General features: G+C 36.1%; 3 protein-coding genes across 4 annotated transcripts in view; 2 read left to right on the plus strand and 1 right to left on the minus strand.

Annotated features, from left to right (window-relative positions):
• LOC135839633 (neuronal acetylcholine receptor subunit alpha-7-like) overlaps positions 1-18467 on the minus strand; it is a 307481-nt gene that overhangs the window by 152282 nt on the left and 136732 nt on the right. The window lies entirely within an intron of this gene.
• LOC135838792 (uncharacterized) lies at positions 10165-10705 on the plus strand. Its single transcript, XM_065354549.1, has one exon. It carries the CDS (start codon positions 10165-10167, stop codon positions 10654-10656), a length of 492 nt encoding a protein of 163 aa, XP_065210621.1. The 3' UTR covers positions 10657-10705.
• LOC135838793 (prolyl endopeptidase-like) lies at positions 10904-18091 on the plus strand. The gene is made up of 14 exons (XM_065354550.1): positions 10904-11058; positions 11295-11482; positions 11559-11641; positions 11727-11869; positions 11951-12104; positions 12208-12408; positions 12503-12688; positions 12782-12895; positions 16058-16206; positions 16331-16543; positions 16667-16817; positions 16903-17013; positions 17730-17798; positions 17883-18091. The coding sequence occupies exons 1-14, from the start codon at positions 10904-10906 to the stop codon at positions 17958-17960; spliced, it is 1995 nt and encodes a 664-aa protein (XP_065210622.1). The 3' UTR covers positions 17961-18091.

The following is an 18467-nucleotide window of genomic DNA, read 5'->3' on the forward strand; positions in this document are numbered from 1 at the left end:
ATTGAAATTTTGACAAGACAAAAAATGCAGGGCATGCAAACCAAAACCAAAACCCCCAAAACCGATTAAAATTGCTCAAAACCAAAACCAGAACCTTAACCAGGAGCGTTATTTTCCCACAATAAAAACCAAAACTGGGAGCGTTATTTCTCAAATTCAAAACCAAAACCGAAACCACAACCGAATAAAAACTGAATTGATTTCGGTTCTAGAATTTCTCAGGTAATTTACCTGATTACTAAACAATAAGAGCCTTCATTCTGTATGTTTGGTAGAAATAAAGTAAAAACTATGCATTGTAGGTTAAAAATAATTGTACCATTGGATTCCCCATGTCAAAAAAGCTCAATTTAGACCCCTTGCACTATCATGATTATGCTTAAAAAAGAATTGAACAAGAATTTCATTTTAAAAAAAAAACTGAAAAACCAAAACCAACATTGAAACCGATTCCTTGGAAAACAAAATCTTTAACCAAAACTGGAGCCAGAGAGTGATATTTTTAAAAACCGTCACCAAAACCAAAAACCAAAACTGAGAGTGTCATTTAACCGGTTTTCATGCCCTGAAAAAATGTGAGATTTGTTCGGTAATTTTTATTAAAAACTTTATTTTTTGCAATTTTGACAAAAAAGTGGATTTTTTGCAACAAAAAAAAACTGGATGTAAAAAAATTATTCAATTTTTTTTTGCAATTTCAACAAACAAGAAATCTAAAGGCAGTTTTAAAAAAACAGGCTTTTTAGATAATTTTGATAGAAATTGTTCTTTTATTTTTTTATAATTTTGGTTTTAAAAAAATGAGTTTTAGCTGCAATTTGGCAAAAAAAAAAAAGACTTTTTGGCAATGTTGACATAAAAGGATCTCTTCTTACAATGTTCACAAATTAAGTAGAAAGGAATTATTCCATTTCTGAGCAAAAAGTTTATCATGTTTGGGTAATTTTGATTTTTAAAAAAAACTGTTGGTTTTTTTTTTTAGCAATTTTGGCAACAAAAACCACCAAATTTTTTCACGATAAAAGAGGTAAGATTTTCTGAAAATTTTACTCAACTATTTAAAAAAAGTTTTTTCTGTAATTTTGATAAAAAAAATAATACTTACTTGCTGATAAATTTGATGAAAACCTGATTGAATAATAATTCAAACAGTTTTTTGCTACAAAAAAAGTTCACTTCCTGAAAAGTGTGACCCAAAAAAAGTTCTGTAGACAACTTTCGAAAAAAACACAACTTTCGCCGATCTGACTTTCTTAATTTTTTTAAAACAAGTTTTTTTTTTGGAAATTTTGACAAAAAAAATGGTCATAATGTCAATATTATAAATGCCTGCATAGAGCCAAAAATTCAAAAATTTGCCAAAAAATCGAAAAATCAACTTCTGTTGCTGAAAATTGAGGGGTGTTTTTTCTTTGAGGTCTCCTTTCGAACTATACAGGTTTCGTTTCAATCGAAGATTCCAAAGTCAAAAGGTTCTCGTGTCAACGGATCGGTACAGAGTACAAACTACTGATGGGTTTCTTATTTTTAGGGAAGATCGTGTTGATAGAATTGCATACTCAGTTTGCATTAACTAAATACAAGTGAGAGTAAACGATTTATATGTGTGAAAAATACATTATTTTATCAAAAATAACGTTCTTTTGAATGCAAAATTGATACAAAGAAAACCAACCACCTACCAGCCCCCTCAATTAAAACCGAAAAATCTTTATTTTGAACAAATGAAGTCGAAGCAGCATGGAATCAGGACTAAAACTTTCAAAACATTGGCTCGAATTCGTGAAGATGACAAGGACTACCAATCCTTCTCCCCCCCTCTCACTGAAAGATTGAACCATGGCTGAACACTTCAGTACAGGGCATTATCGGACAAGCCAAAGTATATTTTGGTGATGTTTTAATGCGTTAATTTATGACGACCGGTACCTATTCGAAAAACGAATGCTATTTTGCAGCATTGGATAACGTACCGAATACCTTTAGAAAAAATGAAATTCTTTTCCCAACCTCGTTAGATATCGTTATACTATTCGAGAACAAATGATATTTGCGCGTATAGACGATCCATCAACTATTTTCTGTACTCGTATAGAAGACCAAAAAAAGAAGAAAAAACCCATAGACCACCAAAGGAACCATTAACTACTGTAGCAGAGATTCGCATTCGCATTCGCATTGGAAACAGCAAGGCATAGAGGCAATACGCTGCGTCACACTTTGGCGAAAAAAAAGAAGAAGAAGAAGAAATAAATGAAATAAAATTGAGGAGAAACCCGTTATCAACCTACACCATTTAGTTACTCGCAGGCATCAAGCGAGAGGAGAAAAAGACACTTATCTGTTTTCTTTAGTTTTCTTATTCGTATTGTTGAGAACTGCTTACGAATTGTTATAGCTATGCTAGTTAGTTAAATGAAATGGTTTTTCTAAAACATTTTACGGTGTAAGTACGTCGTAAATACAACACAACCAGATATAATCTTTCGCTAAAGAGAAAAAAGCTGTAATGCGAGAGAGAGAGAGAGAGTGCGGCAGATAGAGATGAAGGCGGCGGCGGCGTGTGCGTGTGTAGAGCGTCGTTGTTCCTTCTTAAATTCGTTTAATTTTTTTCTCCGCCGTCTCCAACGCTCTCTCGCTCTCTCTCTCTCGCACAGCTCAGCTGGTTTGGTACAGAGGGTATGAGGTTTTTAACGGGCTGAATATTACGCGAGAAAATATAGAGGTAGGGTAAGGGTATATCTACGAAGTGTACGTAGGTAGCTAGGTGTAGGTAGAGTAGAGTGGAGTAGAGTAGAGAGTCGAGTCGGTTAATAGTGCAGACGCATTCGAATATTTTTACGAGAAAAAGCAGCGACAACGGTTAAATATAATATTTCATTTTTATCGAACGGCTCGCTTGGCTCGGCTCGGCTTGGCTTTGCTTTGCTTGGCTTGGCTTTTTCTCTATTCGTTTGCTTTGCTCGTCTCTCTCTCTCTCTCGTCTCTCTGTTCTGCTCTGCTCTGGATTATTCGTTTACTTGCTCATTTAGCTGGCTGGATACGGTACGGTACACGTTAGCATGCGGCAGCATTTTTGAATTATTTATACGCGTAATATCCTATTTAAATGCATAAATAGTGATACGTGCGTGAAAGTGATGACTTATACCGAAGGCGAGACGAGGACTGGTGGGGTTGTGTCCTATACTCGGCACCCACTTATGTATGCTTATACGTTTCGCTACCGCCTTCCTAACTTTATTGAGACAATCTTCGTATGTACTACACTATACATTGTATTTTAAATACTAGAGGTATTGTGCACTGTCGTATGAACTACTGTGGATGGGGTGCTCTCTCAGAAATGAAGGATACAGATGATGATCATTTTGGGAAAACATCATCCATGGAGAGTAGAAGTGCAGAAAATCGAATGATCGTAGTCTTGAGCCGAAGTGATGTGGTAATGGAGTGGAAGGGTGAGACTGGAATTTTCTCAACTTCTTTTGCCAGATATTCCCAACGCCGTTTTACCCCGAACTCCCCCTTCCCCAGTAGTTTTCATGCTAATTAGCCAAATACATATGTGGTTAGAACAAATTTTGGAAGGGGAAGTTGCAAACAAAAATATTGAATAATTTTGAATGTTCAAAAACGATGCTTTATACATGACCAAAAATTTCAATTGCAAGGTTGGTACTGAAATCAAAAATCAAAAATTCACAATTTTTTCGTGTTTTTTTTTTTAGATTTTTGGCCTTTGAAAATCAAATATAAAAATAGAACGGAGCATTTTCGATTTTGTCCAAGCGAAGCCAGAACGAAAGCTTCAGAAAATTAACAATTTTATTTGTGGGCTAAAAAAATGTTATTTTCAATATAAGAAATTAAATTTCGGCTTTTTAGCTAAATTAAAAAGAGCAGGCCAAAATACTCGCAACACTAGGCAAAATTTCATGTGCTGAAAAGCACTTTTTGATTTTTGGTGAATTTTTGAAAATCAAAAGCCCAAAAATAGTCTGGGAAATACTCAAAATTTCGCCAAATTGACCTGGAAAGCTAAGATTAGGGGTGTACCTACCGTATTTTCTACTGCCCCCTTCACTGTATGAAATCAATTCGAAACAGTTTCGAATCATTTTCATCAGTTCTGAAGCCTCTAGCAGAATTTTGAAAATCGAAATTCTCACAGAATTTTCATCAATGAATGTATGTAGAAGGCTAAAATTTTACTTCATACCTCAACATCAAGATACTAAGTCGACCAGATACGGTTTAGAGCCATTCTTGGGCCTCCAGCAACACTTTGGAAATTTCAGATGGTCGAAAACTGCTTCCAATCGATTCGAAGGGAGGGGTGGTTCAAAATGGGGTACGTAACTTAACGTACCCATATTTAAGCTTTCTAGTTCAGTTTGATGATTTTTAATTGAAGAGGTCATAGCAAAAAGGACATATGTGTGAAAGTTGTACATATTTTGAGAGAAAGCTGTTTGAAAGTTCGAATGCTTGTGAAGATCAGAAATGTGCATATTTGAACATGGTGACGATTTTATCTTATTTTCCCATTATCCAACCATACAAAATGCTATGAACTGTCAGTCTGGAGGAAACTGTGTGTTATCGGTAAGCGCTCAAACATTTCGAATTATACATACGTCCTTTTTAAAGCAAAAAATTGGCCAATTTTTTTCTTGATTTAAAAATGTTTTTGAGCAAATTTTTGGGTTTAAACAACGTAAATAATGGTTGAAAACACAAAATCGACCGTGATCAACCCCATTATCTCTGAAAAAGCATGCAAATGTTTAATCGATTTCGCAGTTTTAAAATGGCGATAGCTCACTGGTTTTTCGACTTTGTGAAGTGGGGGTGGTCTTATACGATAGAGGAAGGTCTGAAGAATAACAATATGGATTCGTCTCAAAAAGGACATATGTGTCATGTATACTTACCCCTTTTTGTTATGACGTCTTCAATTTTTTTGCACTTTTAGCCTAAATTTTATTTTTAAAAATTCACCGAAAATCGAAAAATGCATTTCACTCCCTGAAATTTTGGGTTATGATGGTTTTTTTCATGTTCTTTCGACTTGGCTTTTTTACAGATAGCAGATGGATCGTGCCATTCATGCCATCTTCATTCCACGAGAATGATGATTTTGGAACTGTTTTTCATAGAAGGTAATCAGGAAAGAATTTTTTGGTGCATATTTTCGGAAGCAAAATTCGATTATGCAGCTTAAACTTTGACGATAATTTTTTCAATTTATATCGTGAGGGAAGGGATGGTAGGTGGTATTGGATTTGATCACGGCTGAAGAGATATAATCCGATCGAACCTCTCATTTGACCTGATCAAACGGATCTGATCACATCTCATCACAATAGATTGCAGATCTGATCATTTTGGACGTGACCAGATCAAATTGAATTTAGGGAATATCGGAATTTGATCTGATCTCAAACAATAATTACTAACTTATTCGCGATGATGCGATTTTTGAATCTTGAGTTTTCATTCAAATTTTTCAATCACTTTTTCGACCCTTTCCAGCAATAAGAAAACTGCATTTTCGTGTATGTATATTTTGAACAGATCTAAATTTTGCTTCGTCGCTGGAACCTTTTCCTAAACAACATGGGGAAGAAACAAAGTCAACTCTGGAAGTGCCCCTGGAGGGGAAATATGGGTCCTCAAAGAAGGGTATTTTCGAAAAATTATGATTTTTTCGTCTCAAGTGTTCAACTGCAGAGCGATTGAAAATTCGTGTTTCAATTTTTTTTTCTTTCGAATTAGGTATTTCGCATTATAGTTTACTGAAACTGGGGAAGTATATATTTTAGAATTGAGTTGTCATTTTTTGGTCATTGCCAATTTCAAAAAATCGAGATGAAATAGTCAAAAACGTATCAAATTAAGTTGACGCAGAATCTCAAATACTATCTCTTGGAACTTGGTAATTTTTTCAAAAACCGATTGACTATAGTGGTTAGAGCGAAAAGCTCACGATTTTTTCAAAAATGCCCTGTCTTTGAGGATCTATACCTTCCTTCCACAGACAGCTCCAGAGTCACGATTTGTTCTAAGTGACTTCCAACTCAAAATGAAAATCTCTCATGAATTTGATCAAAATCTTCTGACCTTGTTTTTTTTTTTTGCTATCCGCCCTAAAGGTCATATTCGCATTCAACATCTTTGACAGTTTAGTACGAGTACTTATCACAAAAGCCATGCAGCATCAGTAATTTTTCTCAAAATTTGACTCAAACCTCCTGGTACAAAGAAGTGTATGTGAGAGGATGGAACTTAAAACTTCGACAAGAAAAAACCAAAAAAAGCTCATTTTATTCGTGTCCAAAAATGTTCGAAAATTTACAGTCATTTATAATGAGCCAGACAAATTTTTAAATTTTCATCAACATCAAATCAAGTTGGGAAATGAGAGTGAGGACAGAAGTAAAGATCGAAAAAATCAAGATAATCTTCCAAAATACACAACTGAGTTCGTTATTCATGTCAAATGTAACAAATTCCACAAAAATTAATACATATAACCAACCTTTTCTAATAACTTCTTCGAACTTCATGAGCGAAAATTGGTTTCAATGAAAACGCATCAGATAAAACACAATTTTCAGGTCAGTCACCCGATAGTGATACAGTACTCGTAACGGAAAATACATAGGTACCTATAGGTAAGTACAGGGCTTTTTATTTTGGTAACTTTTTAAAAAAAAGTTGAATTATCGGGGTAGTAAAGTGCGAAAACGAGATCAGAATTACGATGAAAATTCGTAAATCTAAAATTTAACATTCAAGTTTGCACCTCAGTACATCTTGCACGTCGGGGAGCCCGCTCAAGAATTATTGCACCCCCCCCCCCGTCTATCCTCTGAGACAACTTTTTTCTTAAAGGGGGGGTCCTGAGGAACATTTCTAGCCCTTGTACCCAAAAAAAAGTGGCCCTACTTACAAAATGGCGGTCATTTTGATTGCGCCATTTTGATTGACAGATCAGCCGAAATCGCAGATTTTGCGTTCCAACATAGGCCTTGCACGAATTTTTTTAAATCTTACAAAGGTAGATCGAAAGATCAGGCAAAAATTTTTCACCTGTCAAAATTTCAAGTGCTAAAGTGCATTTTTCGATTTTTGGTGAATTTTTGAAAAACAAATTCAGGCTAAAAATGAGGGGAAAAAACAAAATTTTACCTGATTGACCAACAAAGCTGAAATTTGGGATATGCCCTATTTTCGACATGCCAAATCGATTGGAAACTGTTTCAAGCCGTTTTGAGCAGTTTTGGAGCTCCAGAAAACTTTTGAAACTCTTTCATCAAAATGGAGTTGGAAAGCTGAAATTTGTTCTGCAAACTAATTTCAATGCGCTACGAAGTACTGCAGGTAAACTTCAAGTCGTTTTGGAGCCTCCAGCGATTTTTTGAAAATTCTGAAGCCTCCAGCAGATTTTTTAAACTTTAAATTTTTACAAAATTTCATCAAATGGAGATGGAAACTGAAATTTACTCTACACTCCAATTTTAACAATCTCTGAAGACGACTCCCGGTGGGTTCACGTCATTTTGGAGCCTCCAGCGACTTTTTGAAAATTCCTGGAGCCTCCAGCAGATTTTTCAAATTTTAAATTTTTACAAAATTTCATCAATGGAGATAGGAAGCTGAAATTTATTTTGCAGACTTATTTCAATGCGATATGAAGTCGACTACATGGTGGTTTCAAATAGTTTTAAAGCTTCCAGCTACTTTTTGGAAATTTCAATTTTCCAAAAAACGCCCTACAACCTTTCAAAAAGTCGCTGGAGGCTCCAAAACGACTTGAAATCCACCAGCAGTCGACTTCGTAGCGATAGCGTATTGAAATTAGTTTGCAGAATGAATTTCGACTTTCCATCTCTGTTTGATGAAATTTTGGGGAAATTTCAAGTTTCAAAAATTTGCTGGTGGCTCCAGTAATTTTCAAAAAATCGCCGGTGGCTCCAAAATGAAGTGAAATCCTCCTGCAGTTGACTTCGTAGCGTATTGAAATTAGTTTGCAGAATAATTTTCAGCTTTCCAACTCCATTTTGATGAAATTTTGTGGAAGTTTCGAGTTTCAAAAAAATCGACTACCTAAGTATAGAGGCTCCGGACAGTTCAGAAGGTGTTAAAATTGGAGTGTAGAGTGAATTTCAGTTTTCCATCTCCATTTGATGAAATTTTGTACAATTTAAAGTTTGAAACTTCGATTTTTTTCTCTCAAAAATTCAAATTATGTACAGTCGCCGGGGGGGGGGGGGGGGTATGAAAATTAGGGGCATGCAACTTCAATTTAGCGTCCCCCTCAGAAAAGAAATATTAAAAAAACCGGCCTGGGTAAGCAAGTACATTTTTTTTAAAAACGCAATGTGACAATTTTTGTCCTGTTATTATTTCAAAAAGACGAATAAAACAAACGAAATTCACTAAGATCAGTACTATAATACCCTAAAACGAGCACAAATGATCAAAATAAACAATGCTACTTATAAGCTTACCAAGTATAAATTTGAAAGAATGCAGGATCGTAAAGGTATTCATAATAATGTACGCGTTGTACAAACATCGCACATAATTAACAGTTTTGAAAAACCGAACACGAATAATTATCAAATCACGAACGAAATCGAAGTAATTAATTCGAATTACGTAAATAAGGACGCGTTGAGAACGAGAACGACGACATCAATAACAAACCGAATACGAAAAATTAATGCCTACCGTACGCAAAATTTACATGACTAATTTTATTCGATGATAACTTCTAAATTCAAATCCGATTCTTGAATAACGTGAAAGGTGGGAGAATAAGGTTAGCATTTTATCGCAAATCGAAAAGGTGTTGTAGCGTCGCGTGACTCATCGTCTGGTTATTTCGGCTCGTCAAAGCAGCGATGAGTTATATTTTATCTTTTTACGAAACTGCGAATACAATACAATGAGATAACCGATGCGGTTATGCAACCTTTTTACAGGAGCGCTTATCATCGCAAGGGAAGTATTTCATGTGTGTCTCACCCCCCCCCCCCCAACTTATACGAACTTGAACCAAAAATGAACTCGAGTTCTTCGATTCTAAACCCTAAAGGAGACAGCCTCATAGCTAATTTCCACGCATTTCAAATTTTTTGCAAAACATCTAAACTTTGACAGTTCATAAGTATACGAGTACTTATGCACTTAGGTATAACTCGAGGCTGATTAAACTCAGAGCAAATCTGTCGGCGAGGTACCTATTATGAAGGGAATAATCATGTACTTACATACTTAAATAAGTACGTACTTACGTAAATAGTTAGATAGATATACAATATAGAATTAAAAACTGAAAATTGCATTCAAAATTCTGCAGTGTGCGAGTGAACCCGAAAACTGTTGGAAAATTGGATTGAAAAATTCTCAACATCGTATCAAAAACATGAAATAAAACTCAAAACTCTAAAAACCAAATTGAAAACTGAAAATAGTATGTATTTATAAAAACAAATTGATTTCTTTCACGACTTTTCTCGCCTCGAGTCGTCAATTTTGATGGAATTTATTTTCATAATTGGTATAGGTAGTACATCGTGAAAGACAACAAAGTACACCATCACCCTGAATTCGGACCAAATTCGTCTATATTTTTCCACGTTTCTTAATTTTCCCCATTTTTTTGATTAGAACAATATTTTATAATATTTTTTGAAGGGGAGGGGGCAGGTTGGGTTAACTTGGATGGTGTAGGGGCGAGAAAAATCATCGGTTTTCACTTCCCCGATTTGAGTCACAGAATCGTATTTTTGAAGATTAGAATCTAGTCTAACCATATAAATAGATTGTGTGTTTTATTTCAACGTACCAGTAACTTTTAATAAATCAAACATTTGTTGGATGTCGTTTTTCAATTCGGTCCTCATGCAGTCATCGCACTATTTTTAACAAAATTCAGTTTACTTTAAATTTTTATGACTATTAAAAATTTGCACTGTGCAGCTGTAAATCACTAATCACCTTTCCTCTAACCTTGGTAACATAGCTGATTCTGGGTACAAATACAACCAGCGTTCTCAATAATTTTTAGTTCTATTTCGCGCTTGCCCCATCGCGGAATAATAATACTTTCAAATTGTAGTCTCGGGTTCACTATTATTTTTGTGCATCATGGCTCCAAAATTATACGTTGTGCTAGCGGTTTTGGCGATTTTCTTCGCTGAGAATGTAAACTGCGATTCTACAGACGGTTCTACACCAAGTCCTTCCACGCCTCCGACTAGCCCTTCACCTTCAACTAGTCCTCCTACGCCACCGACTAGTCCGTCTACATCTCCAACTAGTCTTTGTACACCCTCGACTAGTCCTCCTACGCCACCAACTAGTCCTCCTACACCTCCGACTAGTCCGTCTACATCTCCAACTAGTCCTTCTACACCTCCAACTAGTCCGTCCACACCTCCCACTAGTCCTACACCAACGACAAGTCCGACTCCTCCAACTGGTACACCACCTGCGAATGGTACTCCACCCGCTAATGGCTCTACTCCTACAAATAATCCTGCTCCTGCAAATGGTGCACCATCTGCTGCATTGGTGAGTATAACTAACTGCAATATCATCGAATTCGCCAAAATTAACTTCCCTTTTGTATGTACTTGAATTAACAAATCATTTGCAGATTTCCCCTGACCAATACCCTAACGCCAGAAGAGATGAATCAGTAGAGGACACATATCCAGGCGGTGTCAAGGTGAGTGTGGTAGCAATTTTCCATAATTTCAAAAATCATCGGTGAAAAAAAAATGAACACGTATTTGTATAATTTGACAATCTCCAGATCAAAGATTCATACAGATGGTTAGAAAAACCAGATTGCCCTGAAACAAAGAAATTCATCGAAGACGAGATGGCCATTACCAAACCCTACTTGGAAAAAAGTCCATTCCGTGCAGAGCTAATAGCTCGTTACACAGAATTGGCTAACTATGCATCGTTGGCAGGTCCTTTTCAAAAAGGCAAACATTTCTTCTCATTCCGGAATACTGGGTTACAAAATCAAGAGTAAGTGATGGAATTTGGTGGCACATATGTATGTATTAAGAGCAGTTGAGGTGTATCAGTTTTCTAAGTAGACTTTCGTTTTTGAAAATCCCTGTAGCAAAAATCTAAACTCAACTTTAGATATACTGAATATTTTTTCATCATCCCAGTCCCTTTTTCAAGGAGGAAAAATATATTTCAGAACACCAAATCCACATTTGCCACTTTGCCTCAATGTATTTTTTTTGACGTTTCAGCGTGCTTTTCATATCAGATTCAATTAAAGATGAAGGCAAAGTATTTCTTGACGTGAATACACTCAGCAAAGATGGCACAGTTTCGATAGATAGTTATTCATTCAGTGACGACGGAACTTTGTTTGCATATTCATTGGGTTCTGGCGGATCTGACTGGAAAACAGTGCACTTCAAGGATGTGGGAAAAGGTTGCAGCATAAATACCTTAAACTCGGCCAATGACCAATTTCTCACAAATAATTTCTTTGTTTTTAATTCGCATAGGTACTGATCTCAATGACAAGCTGGAAAAAGTGAAATTCTCAAACCTAGGATGGTCGAAAGATGGCAAAGGAATATTTTACGCGGTAATATAACAATTACTGAAATAAAATATACCTAGTACATCATAAATATCAGTGTAGGTAATTCACAGACGTGTTGACATTTTAGGCATTTCTTGATCAAAAAGGTAAAGCCGATGGTTCTGAAAATGATGCGAATAAAAATCAAAAAATTTATTACCACTTGCTTGGGACCGAACAGAGCAAAGACTTGCTGATAGCAGAATTTCCAGATAACCCAGATTACTTTGTGTATGTTTTTTCAACTATGTACACATGTGCTCAACTGACTCGTGGGTTCATTTAAATAGTACCACGCACTATTCGTTTCAGAGATTCCAATGTGAGTGATTGCGGTAAATACCTGGTTGTGCAAGTGAATCAAGGCGGTAACAATAATTTGATTTACATAGCTGATATAAGTAAAGAGATCACAGCCAAGCCGCAACTTAAACCAATAGTCACCAAAATGGAAAAGAATTACTATGTACGCTGCTTCAGAACATTTCATTTCTCATATCTATTTATAACCTATATTTCATTTTGATGACAATATTTTAAAAATATGTTTTAAACTCTTTTTATTACAGTTTGTTGCCAACAACGAAAACCAATTCATTTTCCAAACTAATAAAGACGCCGATAACTACAGACTAATTACGATCGATATCACAAATCCAGATCCCAGCGCATGGAAAGACCTCATACCTGAAGATAAAAAGTTTAGCATGGAGTGGGCCTCGGCAGTACACGATAATTATTTGGTGTTGGGCTATATCGAAGACGTTAAAGTAGGTACTTCTACCTACTTTATTAAAATACTCCGAACCCATGTTCTGTGAAGCTCCTACTTACTCTACTCAATCATTTTTTCATTTCTCACAGAGTGTTCTACAACTACATAACATAAAAACTGGTGAAATGATCAAAAAATTCCCGTTGGAAGTGGGTACAGTTGGAGGTGTCTCTGGTGATAGAAATACTCCTCACATGTTTTTCAACTTCGTATCATTCCTTACACCCGGAATCACTTATCATTGTGATTTATCTAAAGCATCGTTTGATCTCGAGGTATTTTCAGATGTATCTGTTTATTTCATCATTAATGAGTATAGTGAGCATTTAAACTCGACGCAGCAAATGTTTTACATCAATTGAATTTAGGTTATAAATGAAATCAAGTTGAAGGATTTCGATCGCGAAAAATTCACTGTGGAACAGATATTCTATCCGAGTAAAGATGGAACCAAAGTCCCCATGTATTGTGTTCATAAGAAGGTAGGATGCCTAATTATACGAGTACCTATTTAATTTAATCATTTAATTGGAAATATTCAACCACCTGAGATAAAACTGAGAAAACAGTGCAAAGGTAGCAAAAAATTGATGAATTTCGGGGAAGTTAACTAAAATCAAAAATGATTAAAAAGTTCTAAATCAATAACTTTGGTTATGGTTACAGTTACAGTTCTCTCTGATAAATGAAGACGGTATATTTTACCCATAGGCTTTCCACACAGGCTATAGTTTCATTTCAGTTGAGCATTACTTGAAACTAGTAGGGATGGAATGATACTGGATATATCATGACATGATCGTCGTTGTGGTTCTTGTCCTTTACAGGACATTGGAAATCTCATTTTTGTGGTACCCTAACAGGGTGAGGCGAATGCCTATTGCCACTGCGATTATTCTGGGGAATCGACGTTGTTTTGAGCTTTCACATAGTAGTTTCCCGTTGCTTTCTACGCTATCTACAAAGTAGCTCGTACATCACTAGCCGGGTTTTTACATCCCTGTTGTTCTGTAACCACCTCTACCTATAGTTGCTCAACCATTTACAGCTTTTTGATACTGGCAACAGATATTGCCTGCATTTCTGTCGCCTCTGCTGCTCTGGTGCTCGGAGCTTAACGTGTAATAGATGTTAAATGCACTACAATGTATACATTACATGTTAATGCCTGCGTCTCTAGCGGGATTTGAACCCACAACCTCTTGTTCAGAAAACTGTGGCTCAACCCACTACGCCACTGAGTGGTCATGACATGACCCGCGTAGCACAAGCGATGCCAAAGTCGATGGAAAAGACGAGATCTCTAATCCGTCACTTGTCGACACGACATTTGTTGACACCAACGTCAATAAATGACGAGTGAGAAGTTGATATCAAAATCGGCTGTCGTCTCCCTTCATTTTTTGTCTCAACAAGGTCTCGACATTGGTGTAATTTTTTTGAGTCTAAAATAAGCAAATTTTGATTGAAAAATTTGCGAAATGTGCCCAAACCTCTTTTTTTGATTCAAGTACATATGTAAAATTATTCTCAAAAGTATTTCCCCCCAAAAATTTTTTTTGAAAGAAAAAAAGTTGCCCTGGGTAGGGATCGAACCTAGGTTGCCATCACTGCTGTCACGTTCTCTAACCACTAGACCATTGCCGCTGTTGAGTGGAGAAGCCTCAAAAGAATATTCAGTCCATCTTATTCTGGACTTAGAAAATTTTTCTTATTGTATTGTCGACTGTGACATCAACAAATGAGTCGGCAACACTTCGAAATTTCTAAAAAAAAAAATTATAGATCTTGTAATCAACATCAATTTCCTCATCAATATTAACCAGATGATTGATGTCGATTACAAGATCTACAGAAGTATCTACTCGATGACGACATTTTGTAGATACTTTTGTAGACCCTATAATCGATATCGAAATTCAGGTTGTCTTGCTGATGCCAAAGTTGATGACAATTATTAGATCGACAAAAACGAACTATACAAGATCAAAATTTTGTAGATGCTTTTGTCGATTTTATAGTCGACATCAACTTCGGATTGACAAGACGACCTGAATTTCGATATCGATCATGGGTCTACAAAGGTATCTACAATGTATCGAAATCTTGCACATGACTGTAGATACAAATGTAGACAGCAATGACGACCATCAGCATTTTAATCATAATTTTTGAAAAAAGTGTCAATTTTTAATTAATCATCTTAAACGTAGTTAGATTAACCCCTTTGTGGATAATGTTTGGACTTTTTTCAATCAACAATCATGTAAAATCATGTCGATACTTTTGTCGAGGCCACTGACGATCTCGTCAGTGCTACGCGGGGATATTCATTGATAATTACATACCACATCAACACAGTATTGATAGGAGTTTTGAAACTAATATGGCCACTCATTGTTTCTGTTTAAAAACTTTATTAACAGGTATTAAGCGGGATTACAAACAATAGAATTTGCTAATATTTTGCTGGAATTACATCTAGCTTGTTCAGAGCAGTCTTCACCACTGAGGGTTCCTTCTTGATTGAGATCTAGTTATAGGTCCAAGTTTGGTGTGGTCTCTCTCCTGATTGGTCCCAGCACCAAGGGTGTGGCTTCTTACCTCATTGTGTTGGGTGTGGTTCTCTGGGTGACAGTCTGGGGTGTTGTCCTGACTTTGCCTCATTTTCTGGGTGTGTCCTTGATTGAGAGGTTTTCTTCCCAATTTTCAGGCTGGTAGCTTTTTGGAATTTGTCTGTTTTTGAGTATAGGCTTCCATGCTGTTGGTAGGGTGAAACCATCTTCTCTGTTGAAATTGTTGCCATGCTTGTATATTTTGTTGCTTTCTCTCACCATTTGGTCAGTCCACCTTGTTTCTCTTGACAATACTTTGGCATTGGTGAAGTCCACTGTCTTCTGGCATAGAAACAAGGTAGACTGGCCAAATGGTGAGCAAAAGCATCAGAATCTACAAGCATGGCAACAATTTCAACAGATAAGATGGCTTCACCCTACCAAGAGCATGGAAGCCTAAACTCAAAAACAGACATATCCCAAAAAGCCACCAACCTGAAAATTGGGAAGAAAACCTCAATCAAGGACACATGCAGGAAATGAGACAAAATCAGGACAACACCCCAGACTCTCACCCAGAGGACTGCACCCAACACAATGAGGGAAGAAGCCACAACCATGCGACGGGCCACACCCTTGGTGCTGGGACCAATCAGGAGAGCAACCACACCCAACTCAGACCTATAACTAGATCTCAATCAAGAAGGAACCCTCAGTGGTGAAGACTGCTCTGAAGAAGCTAGATGTAATTCCAGTGAAATATTACCCGATTCTATTGTTTGTAATCCCGCTTAATACCCATTAATAAACTTTTTAAACAAAACTGTATAATTATTGATCTCAACTTGATACATGTTTTTGAAATTTTTGTTCATTTTTGACTTTTTTTTCCTACAAAAATTAGAGCATTTTAGCCATTTTCAAGCAAAAGGTATACAAACAAAAGTTTCATGATTTTTTATCAATTTGATACATCATGATACTTTTAAAACAGTAAGTAGGAATTTATAAGATATCGTCGCATCCCTGGAGACGCAAGCTTCACTATCAACAGCATCAACACCAGTTTATGCAAGTTTTCTGATGCAGGACTTGAAGAAATCTGGAAACAATTTCGCTTTCATGACCGCATACGGTAGCTATGGTATCAGCAGTATGCCATCTTTTTCAATCACACGTTTGGTGGTCGTAGGAAATTTCGATGGCATACATTGCGTGGCAAATATCAGAGGAGGAGGGTAAGTTTCAAAAAAAATTTCTATTGTGACATTAGATTAGTCGACAGCTCAGATAGTTATCCAAGAATTTTAACTAGGTACACCACACGTGTTAAGACACCTACACTTATGTTCTGTTTCGTAGGGAATATGGTGAAAAGTGGCATCAAGCTGGGTCGCTGGAGAATAAACAACACTCTTACGATGATTTTCAAGCCGGTGCTCAGTACTTGATCAATGAGAAATACACGACTAATAAATTGCTAGCCATAAATGGAGGATCGAGTGGTGGTCTTATGATGGGTGTCTGCCTCAACCAGAGACCAGATTTATTCGGTGTTGTAGTCGCCGATGTACCGTTAGTACCTATTTTTTCAAATGAAAAAGCATCTAAAAAGGGAGAGGGGAAATGATTTGCTTTGAATCATTCGATGATGTACATGCTCCAGTCTCTTCAAGTGATATATTTTGTTGGTCGCAGTACTATGGATTTGTTGAGATTTGACAAATTCACCGGTGGTCGTGCATTTGCAACAGAGTACGGTTTACCATCTGATCCAAAAATGTTTCCAATTATACGTAAATACTCTCCTCTACATAATATTCATATTCCTGAAGCTAGTAATCAGCAAGTAAGTTTGCTCATCTTGATTATCGTTATGCTTTTCAGTGATAAGTGAAGTTCATTTCATGTTCCTTTTTTTTTTTTGGCTTTAGTACCCTGCCACCATGCTCACAACTTCTGATCATGACGATCGAGTTCCACCTCTACACTCTTTGAAATTTATCGCAACGTTACAATATGAAGCTAAGAAACGTCCCAATCAGGTAAACAAATTTCAAACTCACACATTATGTGAATTTTTTGTGGGAATGTCTTCATTAACAAATTTGATTGTACTAATAATCCCGTCAAAAAAAGAGATGAAAAATCACCTTCAAAAATCAACAAGTTTGAAGAGGATTTGTTATCTCTTTTTTTCCTATCAATTAGATAGATAATAAACCCTAGTAGAAAAGTACAGGAGGCCCCAAAATGACTAGAACCCGCCTGCAGTAGACTTGATACCGCGTTAAAATAGGAGTGCAGAATTAATTTTGGATTTTCAACTCTGCTTGGTAAAATTGTATGGAAATTTCGAGTATTGAAAAATTTGCTGGAGGATCTAGTAATTTCCAAAAGGTCGCTGGAAGCTCCAAAACGACTGGAAATCTATCTGCAGTCGACTTCATGCTGTATACATACGAGTAGTACTTAATATAGCTGAGAATTTGCGTTTTCAATTTTTGAGATGAACAGTGCTCAGTGCTCAAAAAAATTGATAGGACATGTCATTCATGAATTTAATTCAACAGTATCAACCTCTCTTGGTTGCTTGAGTACACTCTGGGATCACTAGCCACTACCCCACTACCACTACCTTTTCACAAATAGACACTACTATCCACACTATCCACAACCTCGGGCACACGAGTTCACTATAGTTTAAAATATAGAGGACGAACGCAAGATAATTCACATTTTTTTTGAATTTCATGTTTAGCAAAATCCATTAGTACTCAAAGTTGATACTAATGCCGGTCACGGTGGTGACAAGCCATTACAAAAACAGGTAGGTACCATAATTCAGAGATGATTTTTTATCGAGTCTGAATTCTGTATTTTAAAAAAATGGATTGTTTTTCTGAAATTACAGATTGCGGATCGCGTAGATATGATGTGTTTTATCGTAAAAAACACTGGAATTCAGTTCCATCCATTCGTTAGTCAGTAAAATTTCATCTGAAAAATAATTGTAGGAAAGTACATAGGTAAGGTACCTACGTGAAATGTAGGTACAAATGTGTATCATATCTCACAGTTCTGTTGATGGAGGAAATTTTTATTTCTAACCCTCGATAACCATGTACAGTGTAATATACGTTATTGTCAATTGCAGTTTATTTCAAGTTAAGTGGTTTTTTTCCCTGTATCTACCTACTCATCATTTTAAAACACTAAAAAATTCAATAAAAAGCCAAAAAAAAAATCGAAAACATGAAAAATTAATTTGAAAACCTGATACCTAAGTAAAATGAGAATTTTTAATGTGAAACGTTCAACTCTAAAATCAAATTAGCGTTTCTGAAAATGAAAAGCCGAGAATCAAATTTAAAATCATGAAAATTTGGTAAAAAAAAACTGAAAATAAAATAAAAAAAAAGAATGAGAGTAAATCTGAAAATTTTGAAAATGAAACTGAAAAATGAAATTTCTGAAATCGAAATCAAACACTGAAAAT

This window comes from Planococcus citri, chromosome 3 (genome assembly GCF_950023065.1).
Source record: "Planococcus citri chromosome 3, ihPlaCitr1.1, whole genome shotgun sequence".
Taxonomy (NCBI): Eukaryota; Metazoa; Arthropoda; class Insecta; order Hemiptera; family Pseudococcidae; genus Planococcus; species Planococcus citri.

Coding starts and splice junctions, on each gene's coding strand:
- LOC135838793 (XM_065354550.1), top strand. CDS start 10,904: ATGGCCATTACCAAACCCTACTTGGAAAAAAGTCCATTCCGTGCAGAG. Junction 11,483..11,558: donor CTTCAAGGATGTGGGAAAAG/GTTGCAGCATAA, acceptor TAATTCGCATAG/GTACTGATCTCAATGACAAG. Junction 12,689..12,781: donor AAGCATCGTTTGATCTCGAG/GTATTTTCAGAT, acceptor AATTGAATTTAG/GTTATAAATGAAATCAAGTT.
- LOC135838792 (XM_065354549.1), top strand. CDS start 10,165: ATGGCTCCAAAATTATACGTTGTGCTAGCGGTTTTGGCGATTTTCTTC.